We start from the raw sequence: 18,072 nt of genomic DNA on the forward strand, positions 1-18,072 counted from the left end.
TGTGCACCTTAAACCATCTCTAGATTACTTATAGGACACAATACAATGTAAATACTATGTAAATAGTGGTAAATACAATGGAAATGTTATGTATATAAACAGTTCCCAGAATGCAGCAAATTCAGGTTTTGCTTTTTGGATCTTCCTGGGCCATAAAACATGTCTCAATAAATTTAAAAGCATTCAGTTTTACAAAGTATATTCTCTGACCACAGTGATATTAAATTAGAAATCAGTAACAGAAAGATCCTTGGAGAACCCCAAATATTTGGAAACTGAACAACCTATTGGTCAAAGAAGCAATTAAAAGGGAAACTGAAACACAGCACAACAAAGAGTGAGAGATGCCACTAAGGACAGATATTTTAGCACTAAGTGACATAAGAAAGGTCTCAAATCAATGAGATGTCAGCCTTCATCCTCTGAAACCAAAAAAAAGAAGAGTAAATTTAGACCCAAGGCAAACAGAAAAAAAGATTAAAGATCAGAATGGGAATCAGATAATCTTTTTAAATGATCATCCCTCCCTCAGTATCTACTGGGGGTTGGCTCCAGGACCTCTCTCAGATATCAAAATCTGTGGATGCTCAAGTCCCTTATATAAAATGATGTAGTATTTACATATAACCTACACATACTCTCCTGTATACTTTATATCATCTCTCGCTAACCTACATAATACAATGTAAATGCTATGTAAATAGTTGTCATCATGGTTCAAATTCAAGTTTTGCTTTTTGAAACATTCTGGAATTTCTTTCCTAATATTTTTGATCCATGGTTGGTTGAAGCCACAGATGCAAACTCCTTGGATACAGAGAGCTAACTATAGCTAAATATAGGTTATAGAACTAACCTGTTTTATCAAGATAAGTATAATAAATGAATTGCATTCAAATAACCCAAACAAAAACTGAATTTCAATATGAAGCAGCAAATATATAATTCAGAAAGTACTTTTACCACAGAATCCAAATTTCCCATGTTTGGTTCTCTATCTAATCAATTAAGCAAGTGTTAGATTCTAAAATTAAGCTTCCAAATCACAGACATTACTTTTTTTAAAAAAAAATATGATTGGTCTCGAGCAAAGAACAAATGTGCAAAAGCAAATCACATCCATGATGAATTATCGTATCTCGACCAACATACAAAATGCCATTTAAGACATACCGCCACTACATTAAGTCTAAACACGGATATAGTATCTTTCTGACAAAATATATTTTAAAACAAATAATCCGTTTTTTCTCTAGTATTAATTTAGCTCTTGCTTGCCAAATGGAATCTCCATAGTGCCTCTGAAAATACCACACAAGTCACAATGTAATAAAAATTTGTCTTTTTGTAGTTGAAGAAGTCAGTACTGATGTATATAATTACATAGAAAACAGACTATTTTAAGGATTTATGACTATTTTCCTCAATCCTTATAGAACTGATTAGGCTGTAGTCAGAAAGAACCATGGAAAGAACAAGATGGAAAAAAATCTAAGTTGAACTGATCCTAAAATAAGTTATAATTTCAAAGTCAAAAATTTATTTATTACAAGAAGTACCATAAAAAATGATAAGAATCTGATGCTTACCCCATCTCTAAGCCTTACTCCCTCTAAAAAGGGTTAGGGTTTAGATGAGGCAGAGAGGTGAGATGAATACTAAAGATATGATGAAGCCGAATGCTGTGCACATTCTTTGATTTCATGAAAGCATGCACACAAATGCACACACACACAGTGGGATGGTTTATAAAAGAAGCAGAGAATAATTAAGTGAATATTTATATAATCTTGGGTGGCAAAGGTCTTTCATATGCTGATTTATAGAGCAAACTATGATGAAAAAACACTTTAAAATCTTTCCAAACCAGTAAGTTGAGAAAATATTTGCAATTTATATATGATTATAGGAAATTAGTATCGCTAACATAACAAAAGCTCGTAACAGCCTAATAGAAATATTATCAAATAATACGGTAAATCACAAAGAAAAAAATAAATGAAGAAAATTGGTCAACACCCATTTTTCACAACTCTCACATAAATACAAATTTTTTAAATAATTATATGTAAATATGTACCTACTATAAATAAATACATATACACATATACATCACTTTTTCCCATCAAATTGGTAAGCTTAAAGAGATACAAAATACCTATCACCAACCAGAGTATATATTGGTATATGTTCCCAGAGAACACAATGGACACAAGTTTGATTTAGTTTTGTAGATATGCAATTGTTTCCATTATTAAGGTGGGAAAGGTTACTTATTGCAAGAATCATTTTTTTGAGTTCAAAACTCACGAAGTAGGTAGGCTGTACTACCTCCAGTGTGAAAGGGCTAGCATAGGGATATGTTACAGAATAATTCTGACATACAGCTATCAATTATAAGTTACGCATATAATTTTTAAAACCAGTCTTTTTTAAAAAATTCATTTCAAAGAAAGACATAAAATCATCTAACTAGCATTTTCTAACGGGCTCTGCAGAACTGCCAAATTGTATGAGATTTACCACCACAGTATATTTTAGAATTGTTTACTTGTAAATCTGATAAGAAAATTAAAATAAAATATTAAACCACCACCACAACAAAGGACAATGTACCTAATAAATCTATTGAAAAGGAAGACTGTGCTCCGGATGACACGTGCTGTCCGTGATTCTTCATGCTGAGATCTGGACAAATTCAGGCCGTCATCCATGTGACCTTCATGATGCATAATAGCCTGCACGAAAGCAGAAATAACACCATTACCGCCAATACCTCCTTTTCAGATGGGTGTTAAGAAGTAGGCAACTCAAAAAGGTGAGCCATGACAGTAAACAGAGTCAAAAGACAGGTGAAGGGAACTGTAAGCTGTCAGATTCAGGTGAAATAATATGCACAGGTCCCTGTACAAATTAGTCATTCAATATATTTATTCAGCTATTGTTTGAAAGATGAATCAGTTGTTGTTTTAAAGAACCAATCAATAAATATATTGATTTGAAAAACAATCACTAGAATGTTTTCACCTATCTGTGTTCAATGATTCATCCACAGTCTAAGCAAACTCTGAACAAAGAAGCAAAGGAAAACATTACATGGGATACCAGTTATTCGGTAGTTCTGAACATAGCTGGGTTCATTAATAAGTACTGAGCAATGCTTCTAAGGCACCTCAGTTCTTTAAAAAAAAATGTGTTTTTATTTTATGAGTTCTTTTGTTAGCTTTATCTTTTTGAACATTCTAAGAAAGAACAACATGAAGAGATAAGTGCAAAATATTAAGTGAACAGCGGAATCAATTTCACAAAGTGAACAAACCACGTAACTAACACCCAGATCAAGAAAGAATAATATGGCACCTTAAAACCTGCCCTGGAGCTCCCTTCCTGCCCCATCCACCACAATGTTCCCCATCTTCATGACTTTCAACAGCAAAGGTCACTTGTGTACTATATGTAAATGGAACCATTTGTGCCTAACTTCCTTCACTCAACACGAACAGCAAGATGTTTCTAGGACATTTAATCAGGTATACTGAACTAAAATTAGCAACTAGAACTAAAATCATAAACTACCTAGAAAGCAATGTAAAGAGGAACTCCTAATACCAAAATCAATGAGACAGATACGTCTGTATTCAAAGTCAATTTTGTAGCCTTAAATGCCTTCATTGACAAAGAAAAAAATGACTAAAGTGAAGGAACGTATTACTCACTTTAAGACTCTAAAAAAGAAAAACAAATTGAATAGAAAAGGGGAATTAATGAAGATAAAAAGAGAATTTAATGAACTAGAAATCAAATAAAATATGAGAAAAGGATGAATAAACACGAAATGTTTATTTTTTGAGAAGATAAATAAAATAGTTAAACCTCTCACAAACCAGGCTAAGGATAAAATGGAAAGAAAAAAACAGGGAGAAAAGAATGTAAGATACAAAAGAAGACATTAAAATTATAAAATGATAATAAGACAATGCTATATGGAACTTAATGGCCAAAAATTTTTTTAATTTAAGAACAAAACTGACTACTCCAGAGGACAAGGATGGCTTCCCAGCAAGTTAAAAATCATCGAAAGCAATCCGCCCAACGAAGTAGAAAATTTGAGGATACCAATTTATTAAACAGAGATTGGAAAGGAAATTTAAGATCCAATTTTTAAAAGATTATAGGACTAGACAGTTTTACAAGTGAGCTCTAATGAACCTTCAAAGAAATGATACTCTTCATGGTAGACTAGTCAGTGAACTACGACCACTGCCTATTTTTATATAGCCTGTGAGCTATGAATGGTCTACAATTTTAATGGCTGAAAAAAGACCAAGAAAAGAATATTTCATGAAACCTGAAAACTGTATGAAATTCAAATTTCAGTACCCATAAACAAAGAAAAATTAATATATAAATTTCATATATAAAGTGAATATATATGATAATTCTAGATAAATTCTAAATGAAACATAAATAGAATCTAATAAGATTTCAAAAGAATAATAAACTAGGTCAAACTGGGTTTAGTCTAGGAATGTAAGGATTCTTCAATATCATGATGTCTATTAACCTATTTATCAACAAAGTAAAAGACACTAAAACATGATTTTTTTCTCTCTTCAACGGATAAAATTTAGCAATCATTGCTAATTTTTTAAAAAGTCAGATAAAATAGAAATAGCAGGATATTATTTAAATATATAAACTATTTCAATTGTCCACAGGATGCAAGAAGGCATAACTTCTGTGAAAATTCGCAATAAGAAGTCATACTGGGATGAACAACCAGAATAGATGAAAAGACAGCAAGCTGAGATAAAAAGTGACCTGGGTGAGATAACGAAAAAGACAAGAAAACTAAAATTTCAAAGACATGGAAAGACATTAAGGAACAGAACCGCATCAAAGAAAACAAAGTGAGTGATTTGGGGGACACATTTGAGAAGCAAAATGCAGAGACTGGGTAAGAACAACAGGAATGCCAAAGGGGAAGACAGCTGACCTGGAGGAGACAGACTAGCTGTGCTCCTGAGAAAGAAATTACAACTGTAAGAAAAGGAGGCCAAAGATACGCTGCACAATTCTCCTGTCAGTTTTAAAAGACCTACGTGTGCTGATTAAAAATCCTTGGTGACACAGACATAGAGAACAGACTTGTGGTTGCCAAGGGGGAGAGGGGGTGGGGAAGGGATTGATTGGGAGTTTGGGGTTAGCAGATGCAAACTACTATACAGAGAATGGATAAACAACAAGGTCCTACTGTTGAGCACAGGGAACTATATTCAATAACCTTAAAGAAAAATGTATGTATATGTATAACTGAATCACTTGGCTGTACACCAGAAACAAACACAAAATTGTAAATCAACTATACTTCAATAAAATAAATTTTAGAAAATCCTAGGTGACAGATGCATTTCATAATTCAGAGTTTTCAGGGTTTTTTTTTAATGTAATACAATGTATAAACTGTACATGTGGAACACCCAGTATGGTACGTGCATCATTGCATAATCAATGAATTTATATTTCTGCAGCAAAACATGAATACCCACACTAAGCAGGATACATAAAACCTATGAAAAGTGATTCAGACATTTTTTTAGCTAACCAAGGTTTTACTCATATGAAACAACAACAGAAAGTCAGTTTCAAATATGTAACGATTTGGCGAATATACCACACATGCTTTTCTCGAAAAATAAAATGATTTGAAGATACTAGCTAACTGGGAAGTGTATAAACATTAGGAGATCTAGACTGAGAAGTCCTCACCTGTCATGACCACACTGAGGTCTCTCGATAAAGATTTAATATAACAGATGGTTCTAGAAGTAGTAATACATTTACAGTAGAGATTGTGTTAGATTATCTCTTCTATGGCCTATAAAGTCTGTTTCACATGTTACTTTACTAATGGAAATAAGACTGGTTAGCTTCTCAACACCCCTGTCAAATTCTTCTATAAAGCAAGCTCTTTGTTAGCCTATGATGCAGAATGTAAGTCCCACTCTGACTTTAATCCATGGTTAAGGAATAAGAGAGTGGAGTAATAATAATGACAACAGGGTGAGGGATAAATGAAATGAGTGGAGAGCACTGAAAATGTTGAAGGTGACCGATGGATGGATACACAGGGTCCATTGTACCCTTTTTGCATATATTTGAATTTCCATGATAAAAAGTTAAAAACAGCGAGGCTCAGTCGTGGGACAGAATGAACGCTATACAAATACTGAATACAAACACATTTAAATTTATGAGCCTAGATCAAAGACCCCAAAGACAAGCAATCATATTATAACGATTATAAGGGTCTGTGGCAGAGTTGTCCCAGGCTCTCCATCCGAAGCTCTGAGGAAGGTGGTACAGGGATGCACTTAAGCCCAACTCCATCAAAGCAGGATTAGCTTCCCACTCCACTAATATCAGCACTGGTCACTCTAAAAAGATAGCAATAACCTTGAACAATCCATACTGGAATGTGTATACGTTACGATGAGGAAATCTACTGAAAATAAACATTTCTTCCCCACTACTTCCCTTCCAAGGTCTATTATAGAAATAACAGTTATCCCATTATCTGATTCTGTGTACTGTTACATGGCGGTGTAAAAACATGAAATGTGAACAATCTAGTATCAATGCTATGTACTTGCCATAAAGAAGCTCACAAATTAGAGAGGGAGAGAGAGATGTAGCCTAGTAAATAAAATAGCACAGAGAGTGTATATAAAATTTAATAATATACAAATATTATGAGAACGCAAAGGAGGGTGTACTAGATGAACTTAGATAGGAAGAACATCTAAGATCATCTTTAAACTTAACCCCTGGGGGATAGATAGGAACTGGGTGGAGGAAAAAAAGAAATTTAAAAGGGCATTCCAAACAGAGGAGATGGTATGTGCAAAGGCGCAGATGTGGAAAAGCCACGTTTCTTTGAGGCATTGGAAGGAATGTGCTGTAAGTGGCTGGTGTGCTGGGGAACCTGAAGACACCCAGAGACTGGACAAAGAATAGGAGAATGGGGCAGAGACAGATGGGAGGCAGGTCAGAGAGGGCGTCACATACTATCAAAAGGCATTAACTGTCGTCTTGTAAGCGATGGGATATCAGTGAAGGACTCAGAGATGAGTGTATGAGCACGTCTGCAAATGAGTTTGGGGAATAAAAGAAACGAAACTCACAAACACTAAACATTTATACGCATGAGCATTATTGAGCATTGTAAAAAAGATACTGTACACACAATCCCAGCAGCATCACAGAGGACACAGTGAATTAGGCAGACCAAGCTAGGATCCAGAAAAGAGTAGCGTATTTCTTCACCTAGTATTTAAATCAGTGATATAACAGCCAGCGCTGTTCACTTACAAAAACCAGAGAGTTTATTAGGGTGGGACTGGACCTCTAGCATGTAAATTACAAACATTAGCAGGTGGCAGACAGGGTTAGCTGCTTCTTTTTGTCGTGCATTTGTGTTTTTCGTTCATTAATAACGACTGCCATAAATACTGTTTTGCAATACTCTTACCTTACGTTGTATGGAACCCATTCTCACAGATTTCACATCCACAGACTGGTAAGTTAGCCACAAGCCCGTGTTGATATGCTGTATATAGCACACTGAGTCTCCATATTTTATTTCAGAGGTTCCCATGCCATCAACTTCTTTCCTCACCCCTACATCCAATTTTTCCTAAGAGAGAGAGAAAAAAAAAAGATAAGAAAAGATTTTAAAAATACAGCTTATATCGAAAAAACGTTGCCTTGTTGTAAATAATGTTCTTTGAAAAATGCAACTCTCTGCCATCCTCTGAAATAATAATGGTCAAATGTTCCATGCTAGCAGTTCAACCTCTACTGGAAACTGAAGTAGGAGATTGCAGAGATAAATAACATATTCCTGAATTATTCATACTGGCAGAAAATTATTTTGGCCATAACACAAAATTTTATATTGCTTCATGGCAAACTCCAAACCAGAGATCTTAAAATCAGTAATTTAGGCTTCATATTCTTTCCAGATTATTATTTTTGTGATTGATGACTAAGAGCATAGGATTGAGGGACAGAAAAGTCAATTTTGAGTCCAATCTCTGCCACTTATTCCGTCTGTGACCTTAGGATAAGTTAATTAAACGTTTTAAGCCTCCGTTTTCTCATCTGTAAATACAGCTAACAAGAGACTCTCCCCCAGAGTATCGGAAAACATGAGATAATGAATGCAAAGTTCTCAGCACAGTGCCTGAGATAAAATAAACACTTCAATAAATTCTAATGATTTTGACCATGAAAATGGTATTGATAATGGTGATGATGATTTCCTTCTTAATAAGGATGTCAGACATAATGATGATTTCTTGCAAACTAATCAAGGCTATAATTCAGTTTCAACTACTTGCAGTTTCTAACTCGGACCACAGAGGTATTCACTCCTAAAGGGCTGCCATGCTAAGCTCCCTATGCTATGAAGAAGCAATCAGTCCTCTGATACCAACTAAATGTTTCTTTTAAATCCCTATTTATTTTTTATAAAATTATTTATTTATTTTTGGCTGTGTTGGGTCTTTGTTGCTGCATGCGGGCTTTCTCTAGTTGCGGCGAGCGGGGGCTACTCTTCGTTGCGGTGCACAGGCTTCTCATTGCGGTGGCTTCTCTTGTTGCAGAGCACGGGCTCTAGGCGCACGAGTCTCAGCAGTTGTGGCACGTGGGCTCAGTAGTTGTGGCTCACAGGCTCTAGAGTGCAGGCTCAGTAGTTGTGGTGCATGGGCTTAGCTGCTCTGCAGCTTGTGGGGTCTTCGCAGACCAGGGCTCGAACCCGTGTCGCCTGCATTGGCAGGCGGATTCTTAACCATTGCGCCGCCAGGGAAGCCCCTAAATCCCCATTTATTTTAATGCTTCTTCCTTCAATTTTCCCTCCATGCTTCATTCTGATCTTTAAGAACTCATTATGTCTTGAATTTCTGTAGAGTTCTTAAAATAACAGCAAAAAAAAAAAAAAAACCCTAATGTTCTTTTGGTTACAATACCTCCTTTTGTGGTTTCTTATTCTTCTCCTTGTTAAATTTACTAAGTTTTGTCTATTTCTTTGGCTATTTGACTGTCGTGTGAAGTTAGTACCAGTTACACAAATGTTTCTGAAGATTAGGTTGGAATAAATTTTATGTCTGTTACACAAAAAGGAACAATTCAAGTAAAACAGCTTTTTTTATTTCTCATGGTATTATTGCACCATACTAATAGTTTGCAACTCCAAAATAATTACGGACACTCTGCCAACAATTGAAAATTAAAATTGAAATGAGTTGCAATTCTTAATGCAAAAAGGGTCAAGGTCATATAAGAAAGTAAATGCAATTATGAGTTAAGCTGATTTGACCATTAAGCAAATAACTTGAAACACTATTCTAAGAATCTGCAATAAAACAGATACCAAACCATGCCAATTTCATTCTATCAAACCAGACAAACTACTAATCTACTTATACCAACCCTATAAATAGGAAAATTAAATTCTAGGGAAAATATAGAACAATGCAATTATCTCCTCAAAATAAAACAAGGGGCCTGAAACATTCTTTCTGTTTGTCTTTTATCCCAGGAAATGAGTACGTAGTCTATTTATAGGCTTGTGGACTGTGCTCTGAGAAGCCTCAGTTACTAAGTGCAAAGGTATGCTGTGTTTGCTTTTTACTGAAGTAGTTCACATCTCTCTCTGGATTAGAAATTTTAATTGTGAAACTTCATGATGACCAGGTTTTCATAACTACTCTGATCCTCAACTCAGGGAAGAGCTGCTAAAATGACATTAGAGAAGAACAAAAGAAGTGTGATTATTTGCTGAAGAAACACGAATAAAGGCCAGTCATGCTCTTTCCCTCTTTTATTTCCTATCATTTTCTGTAGCTCAGGCTTAGGAGAAATTCAGGTGAAAATCATCTAGATGCTGTGACCAACCACCAAGTCAAGAAAACGTGACAGCAGGTAGAAGCTTCTAACAGATAATTAGTCTGTATTACTAGAAATAAAGTGTCCAGCTTAGGCGAATAGTGATCTTTCTAAAACCCTATCTTAGCTACCCTATATCTAAATTAGTGGCCTTTAATTTCAGCATCGCTTTGATTTATTTTATAAATCATCTAGATTTGTTTTTCTTTTGAGTTATTCTGGCTTTGGGAAATGACAGCGTGGTTTAGTTGGGCTAATCCTCCCACAGATAACAGAAAATTTGGAAAAAATATTTTTCAGAATCTACTGGAAGGCACTTAAGAGGGACCAAAAGCAGAGAGAAAGTGAACAGCAGACTTCTCTCCAAAGACAGAGCACCCAAGTGATTTGTAAAAAGCAGCCTTTGCCTTGGGGCATGGCCCGCCCAATCTGCCTGGAGCTCAGGCAGATAAAAGCTGCTGCCCTTTTGATACTTGAGGCATCAGAGGACACAGTTTGGGGCTCACAGGCAGACAGAAAATTAGATAAGCTAAATCCTGGATAAGAAAAGTAGCCACAAAATCTGTTCATAAAATTTGCCCCAGGGACTTCCCTGGTGGCGCAGTGGCTAAGAATCCGCCTGCCAATGCACAGGACACGGGTTCGAGCCCTGGTCCGGGAAGATTCCACATGCTGAGGAGTAACTAAGCCCGTGCGCCGCAGCTACCGAGCATGCACTCTAGAGCCCGCGTGCTGCAACTACTGAAGCCTGAGCGCCTAGAGCTCGTGCTCCGCAACAAGAAGCCACCGCAATGAGAAGCCACCGCAACAAGAAGCCCATGCACTACAAAGAAGAGTAGCCCCCGATCGCCGCAACTAGAGAAAGCCTGCGTGCAGCAACGAAGATCCAATGCAGCCAAAAATAAATAAAATTAAAAAAAAAATTGCTGACCACTATACTATGCATGCTCAGGGGAGGCCCAGTTAATGGCAGCAGCTAGGAACCGAAATAACTGAGTACAAATAAGTAGTACAAGCAACAGCCTACTGCCAAAGAGAGAAAGAAACCAGAGTCTCACTCGAGCAAGGTTTACTGCCTGCCAAAACCACAGTCACTCTTCAGAGAAAAAAACAAAACAAAACACAAAACTACTCCCAATCCTAGCCTTCAAACAATCCTACTCACGAATGCTTGGCAAATCTAATTTTCAACCGAGCATCAAAATGCTTCCAGAAGTAAAAAAGATCAGCCTGAAAAATAATAAGTGATATTTTGGCATTGGGTACACCAAACTGGCTCGTGACTAAGTCAAAACTACTTCTGAACAACTGTCTTCGTTAAATGATGCATACGCGTTGGATAAAGTAGACTCATGAAGAAATTTAAACTAGTCCCATAGGATTATGTGTTTATTATATGGACAGGGTGGTTCAAAGAGTCTTCTAGCATTCATTGAAATCTTCCTTCAATGTCTCCAAATTGTTCTGTCAAGTGGCTGATAGGAAGAAAACAAAGGCCTTTATCCTTAGATGATGGAGTGTTTCTTTGGGTAATAGCCAGTTCTCCTTAAGACAAATAATGGCTGAAGTCAGGAGAGTTAAAAGGTCAAAACATTTTTATTTATTTGCTTCTTTATGGGGCCACACTTTGGCACAGAATAGTTGGTCACTGTGAAATATGAGTCTAAAAATGCTACAGGGTCAGAGAAATTGCTGGGACTGACAGACCAGGCCAAGCTTAGCCCATCCAGGGCAGAGCTGCAAAAAAAACAGACAGCTTGCTTTAGCCCTGGTGTTCAGAAACCTCATGAGGAGACACTCTGGTGGGTGAGTTTGTGGCCAGAAGGGCTTTAAAACTTTTCTTGTATTGGAAGGTGCCAGCAGCTTTTGCCAGGGAAAAGCTCTTTGCAGGAAAGAGCTCTCTACAGGGGGCCCCTCTGTCTTGTCACTAACCTTACACCAGGTACCCCCCACGCTCTACTCATCTCCGGCCCTAGCACCCCTTTCACATCGTTTGACCACACAATACCTTGCCTAATCCGTTGGTTCTTTCCATAGATCAAAGAAGTAGAAATGAAGAATAAGTAATTAACAGATGACCAGATCTCTTCCCTAGCTTCCGCGTCAGTAACCTCGCCAACAAACTGTGTGAACAAGACAGTATCCCAAGAAAGACCACGAGGAATCAACAAGCCTGCACACACGCCTGCACGCAGTGGGGCATGGCGACGACTCTGACCCCCTATCTCAATGATTCACTGAGATGACTTCCCTGTTTCCCTTTAAACGCTTCCATGGTTGAGCAGAATCTTCAGAGGTAGTTTTTGGGGGACACTGAGTCCACCATCTCCCCAGACTGTCAGCATTCTGATTAAAGGCAAGTTTCCTTTCTATCAGCATTTGTGAGTATCGATTTTGTAAGCAGCGAGCAGCTGGACCTGATTCAGTAATGGAGGGTCTTTGAGGGGCTTCCATGGGGCAGTGAAACAAGGTCACAGAGCCTTAGGTGAAGCCCTCTCATATCTTGTACTAACCTTCCCTCCTCTGGAGTGTGGGCAGAGCCAACGAATATGTTGGGACATCACTCCTGCAATGAGGTTATGTTATATGGCAAAGGTGAGAAGATCTTGGAGATGTAATTAAGGTCCCTATGCAATTGACTTTGAGCAAATAAAATGGGAGTTTCTCCTGGGTGAGTCATACTTCATCAGGTGAGGTCTTTAAGGAGGGTTTAGGCTCTCCCTGAGCTCAGCGACTACAAACAGTCCATCCCATGGGTTCCATTCTGCTTACAATCTTCCTTTCCAGGCCACTTGCACTATGGACTCCAGGCTTACTCAGCCAGCTTCATAATCTCAGAAAGCGGGTCCAGGTAACACATCCCTTCGTGTATATGTATCCCATGCTGGCTCTACCTCTCATTAAACTCTGACCCATACACCTCATCTTTTTTTCATTTTTGTTTTTTGTTGGTTTTTTTTTTCATTTTTAAGGACACTCATGGCTTTCTAATTTTACAAGCAATACATGTTCACTGCAGACAACGAAAGATACCTAAAAGTATAAAGTAAAAATTAATGATCACCCATAGCCCATCCCTCCCAGAGATACCCATCATTAGCATCTTGATGCATTTCCTCCCAGTATCTCCATTTTCTAAAAAATTGAAGTATAATTGGCCTACAACACTATGTTAGTCCAGGTATACCACACAGTGATTCAATATTGCTATACATTACAAAACCGTCACCATGATGTCTAGCTACCATCTGTCACCAAAGATACTACAATATTATTAGCTATATTCCCCATGCTGCACATATCATCCCCGTGACTTATTTATTTGTAACTGTAAGTTTTTACCTCTTAGTCTCCCTAACTTGTATCTTAAACATTTTTTGAGCCAAGAATAAAAATCTCAAGTAAAACAACATACTAAAACTATGTCCTAAAAATATTTTGTTCTTTCTATTTTTGCCATGTGCTCCATAATCCTTGTAATCTCATTGGCAGTCTTATTTGAGGTTGGTATTCCATCATTTCAGCAGCAAAAGGTTTCTATTCATGGGGCGTGAGAGGGAAAAAACTGGAGGAAGTCACCCACAGAGGAATATTTTTAGGGCATTTTAAGTTTAAAAAAATGACATCTTGGGGGTAGTATAATACGTGGGTGATTGGCAAGACCTACCTTATGATGAAAACTGACATTTCAACACACTAACGTAATGGTTAAAAATTCTAGGAGTAGAGAAAGTGAAGAATAGGTCTAAGAAAATCTGCATGAATCGAATTCTTCATGATACAAAATGTTTTTTCAAGAAAAGACCAGCATAAGCATTTTGCAATATATATGTGCATCAAATCATCACATAGTACACCTTAATTTCATACATTATTAAATGTCAATTATATCACAATAAAGCTAGGGGAAAAAAGAGGACCAACATCAGTGATCTTATAAACTGTCTTCCACTTTATTCTGTTTATTCTGAATATATACAGTCATCAACAGCTGTTGATTATTCTGCAAATCCTGAATTTGAGATGAGATTGGCTAGTGAGTGTTCATGTTAGTGCAAAGATATCCCAATGACAATCAAAACAATTGCTCCTTATATTAACTAGTAGAACAGGTTTTTAAAGCCATTCTCATAATTTTAAGTAAGAATGATCTTAATGATTTGTAAAAAAAAAAAAAAGGTATGTTTCAAGAATATATTTTCAAAACAGTCTCACACAATCATAGGTAAGGGAATGCTACTGTAAATGTAAGAGTTCTTTTTTTTTTTTGAGTTTGACTTTTTTTTAGGTTGAATTTTTGAATTTTATTTTATTTATTTTTGTATTTATTTTTGTATACAGCAGGTTCTTATTAGTTATCCATTTTATACACTAATATGTCAATCCCAATTTTAAAAGTTAAACTTTTCATCAGTAATGAGAACTTGATTTGCAACACAGTAATTATGTCAATCAATAGTCATTTATTAATTGTATACTCAAAATATACCAAAATTGAAGAAATATCTTACACACACAAGTCTTTGCCTTCCAGAAATATAAGTACTCATTATTTTCACTGGAAACAGTATAGCAAAGATACATAAAGATATGGCAAGCATTTTCAACTTGTCAGTGGCACTAAGGGGAAAAAAAAAAGAATCAAATATACCTTTATGTAAATCTGATTATTTATTTCAAAGACCAGGGGCCATGACCAAATGTGATGATTAACAAAAGGATGAAAGAAACTGTTGAGCTATACTATCTTCTCCAAAATGTTGACAGTATAAAAACTATTTTATTTTTAAAACATACAATTTCATCTATAATTAAGGACTGCACTTTTATTCTAGTTTAGTTAGTTCTAAGTTCAATGCTTTTTTATTACATAATTGTACTTTTCATAATTTTTAATTTTAATAATTAGCCCTATTAGTATCAAAATATGTATATATTTGTTAAAAACTGAAATACACACACAATACAGTTGTTTCTGAGTGATGGATAGTACATGATTTTAATTTTCCCCTTAACTCATTTTTGCAGTATTCCCTTTTAAAATCCTCTAAAATGACTATACATTACATATAATGAAAAAGTAATTTTAGAAAGAAAGTATAGAGTTACTATCTTGACTTCATAGGAAACACTTTATTACCTACTCTGTCAGTGATTTTAAAATGAAAATTCTTTGATTTTAAAATTAAGATGCCCTCCAAAATCTAAAAATATAGTTGTCATGATCCAGCACTCCCACTCCTGGGCATATATCCAGAAAAAACTCTAATTCAGAAAAATACATGCACCCCTATGTTCACAGTAGTAATATTCAAAATAGTCAAGACATGGAAACAACCTAAATGTCCATCAACAGATGAATGGATAAAGAGGATGTGGTACATATATACAATGGAATACTACTCAGCCATAAAAAAGAATACATGCTATTTGCAGCAACATGGATGGACATAGAGATTATCATACTAAGTGAAGTAAGTCAGAAAGAGAAAGACAAATACCATATGATATCACTTATATATGGAATCTAAAATCTGACACAAATGAACTTATTTATGAAACAGAAACAGACTTACAGACATAGAGAACAGACTTGTGGTTGCCAAGGGGGAGGGGATGGGGAAGGGATCAACTATACTTCAATAAAATAAATTAAAGAAAATAAAAACTAAAAATAAAATGTTTTCCTGGATTTCACTTCCACCTTCACGACTCTCAACCATGTTATACACAATTATCACAGTGGTAACTGACAGTGGGTTATTAACAAGCTGTGTATTACAGTGGTTCCATAAACATGAGGTCCATGTAGACTAGTTTTAGAGAAACCAAACAGTTCATTAAAAGGCAATGTTGGAGAGCTTCCCTGGTGGCGCAGTGGTTAAGAACCCTCCTGCCAACGCAGGGGACACAGGTTCGAGCCCTGGTCCGGAAGATCCCACATGCCACGGAGCAACTAAGCCCGTGCACCACAACTACTGAGCCTGTGCTCCACAGCTACTGAAGCCCTCGTGCCTAGAGCCCATGCTCCGCAACGAGAAGCCACTGCAATGAGAAGGCCGCGCACCACAACGAAGAGTAGCCCTGCTCGATGCAACTAGAGAAATACTTAACGCAGCAACGAAGACCCAACGAAGCCAAAAATAAATACATTTATTTTTTTTAAAAAAGGCAATGTTGGAATCCTAGGTCTCTGTACTTCCAGTGTAACCTATGACATTACACAATCACCAAAAGCCAGAAACAGAACCTCTGAGCAGAGACCACAGAAGGAGCTGGTCAGTAAAAATTCTTCAAATGCAAACTATACTCTAATACTGACAGAACATAAGCAGAGATATTTGGGGGGAAATGTTTCAAAAACTAATGCTTTGGGCAAGAACCGTTATCAAGAGATTTTGAAAATAGTCATAGCTTTTGAGTCAGTATTTCCGTTTCTAGGTCTAGCCCTAAGAAATAAATATAAACTGTGCACAAAACTTATGTCCAAGTATATCAGTACAATGGATGAATTTTTTAACTGATTTTTTTGTTACAAAGGAAAAATGGCTATAATAATAGGCAAAATAATCCAGAGATTTTTTTTTTAAAGTTAAAGAAAATGCTTTCCCCTTGCACTCATACACCTTCCATTTTGATCTTTCTTTTTATTAGTTTTATTTTATTTTTTTATATTTTATTGAAGTATAGTTGATTTACAATGTTGTTAATTTCTGCTGTATAGCAAAATGATTCAGTTATACATACACACACACACACACACATTCTTTTTCATGTTCTTTTCCATTATGGTTTATCACAGGATATTGAATATAGTTCCCTGTGCTATACAGTAGGACCTTGTTGTTTATCCATTCTCTATATAATAGTTTGCATCTGCTAATCCCAAACTCCCAATCCTTCCCTCTCCCACCCCCCACCCCCATTTTCATCTTTCTAAAGCAGCCAAAGTTAAAAGATTAGTGTAGATTCTTCCACATCTAATATATAATCATATATAAACACACACACATGGATCTTTCTCTTAAGTAAAAAAATAAGATTTTTAAATTGCATTACAATTTTTTTTCTTCACTCAACAATATTATGATGGGTATCTTTCCAGATCAATATATTCTGATAGCTAATACCACTTAGCTATCAAGTCTATTCGTTAAACATTTGAGTCTACCAATTTTTTGCCATGACAAAGAATGATAATGTGCACAGTTTAATTTTATTTCTGTAAGAAAACTCCTCTTATTAAAAATACATTTATATAGAAGACTGCTAGATCAGTGGCTGCATGTATGCAAGAAAGACATTTTTGAAATATGTTCATACTTGTCTCTTTTGCACTTACATTTCCATTGGAATGATCTAGCCCATTTTGCTAGAGGCATCCATTTACCTCCTGGAGAATAAGGATTGTCAAAGAGTGAATGAAAAGAGAAAGATCATGTATTCATCTTTCTATAGCAAAATAGGATTTTTGGAGACCATGGGAATATGATTGTTACAGAAATAATGAAAAGAGAAAGATGAACTCAGTATTCAGATTTCTCCAGCAACAGCAGGAACTAGGGAGACTACAGTTAGACAATGTTGTCAGGCACCTGCCCGGGAGGCCCTACATGAGGCCCTGGTGTACCTCCAGGCCCCTGGGGCAGCCCTGACAGCCTGGGGGTGAATAAATGACTAGCCAGTCCAGGGTTCCAGGCCTGGAAGTCAGGCCTGGTTACTGAAACCCACCCTGGCTAGTGGTTTGGAGCAGAGGTAACCTCATGTTCACTGGATCTTCTTCTGTGCTCAGCCAAGTGACATGGGCAAGTGGCTCATCTCTCCTGCCTTTAGTTTTTCCATCTGTAAAATGGGGATCCTGATTCTCAGAGAGATCAGTTACGGAGAATATTCAGCTCATTGGCAGACTTACAAGAAACACAGCATGGTAGCAATTATCATCTTTAAAAGGCCAAGAAATTAGGGAAGAAAGGGCCCTGCTTCCCAGTGCTGTCAACAAGCTTTAGGAGGGCACGCACTGTCAGCATGTTCCCAGCTCCGAGTCAAGGTCAAGTCAGCCCTTAAATATTCCTGGGTGAATAAATGTCCACTTCCCTTCTTTCACAAACCTCCCTTCTCTTCCAC

At 36.6% G+C, this 18,072-nt stretch overlaps 1 protein-coding gene across 1 annotated transcript in view; it reads right to left on the bottom strand.

The window, feature by feature from the left end:
• The window catches only part of RYR2 (ryanodine receptor 2), a 721,598-nt gene that overhangs the window by 363,339 nt on the left and 340,187 nt on the right, over positions 1-18,072 (bottom strand). The window contains exons 13-14 of the mRNA XM_067710999.1: positions 7,532-7,696; positions 2,617-2,738 (exon numbers count right to left, since the gene is read on the bottom strand). Of these exons, the coding sequence (XP_067567100.1) occupies positions 2,617-2,738; positions 7,532-7,696 (287 nt within the window). The remainder of the gene's footprint in view (positions 1-2,616; positions 2,739-7,531; positions 7,697-18,072) is intronic.

This window comes from Pseudorca crassidens, chromosome 16, assembly GCF_039906515.1.
Source record: "Pseudorca crassidens isolate mPseCra1 chromosome 16, mPseCra1.hap1, whole genome shotgun sequence".
Lineage (NCBI taxonomy): Eukaryota > Metazoa > Chordata > Mammalia > Artiodactyla > Delphinidae > Pseudorca > Pseudorca crassidens.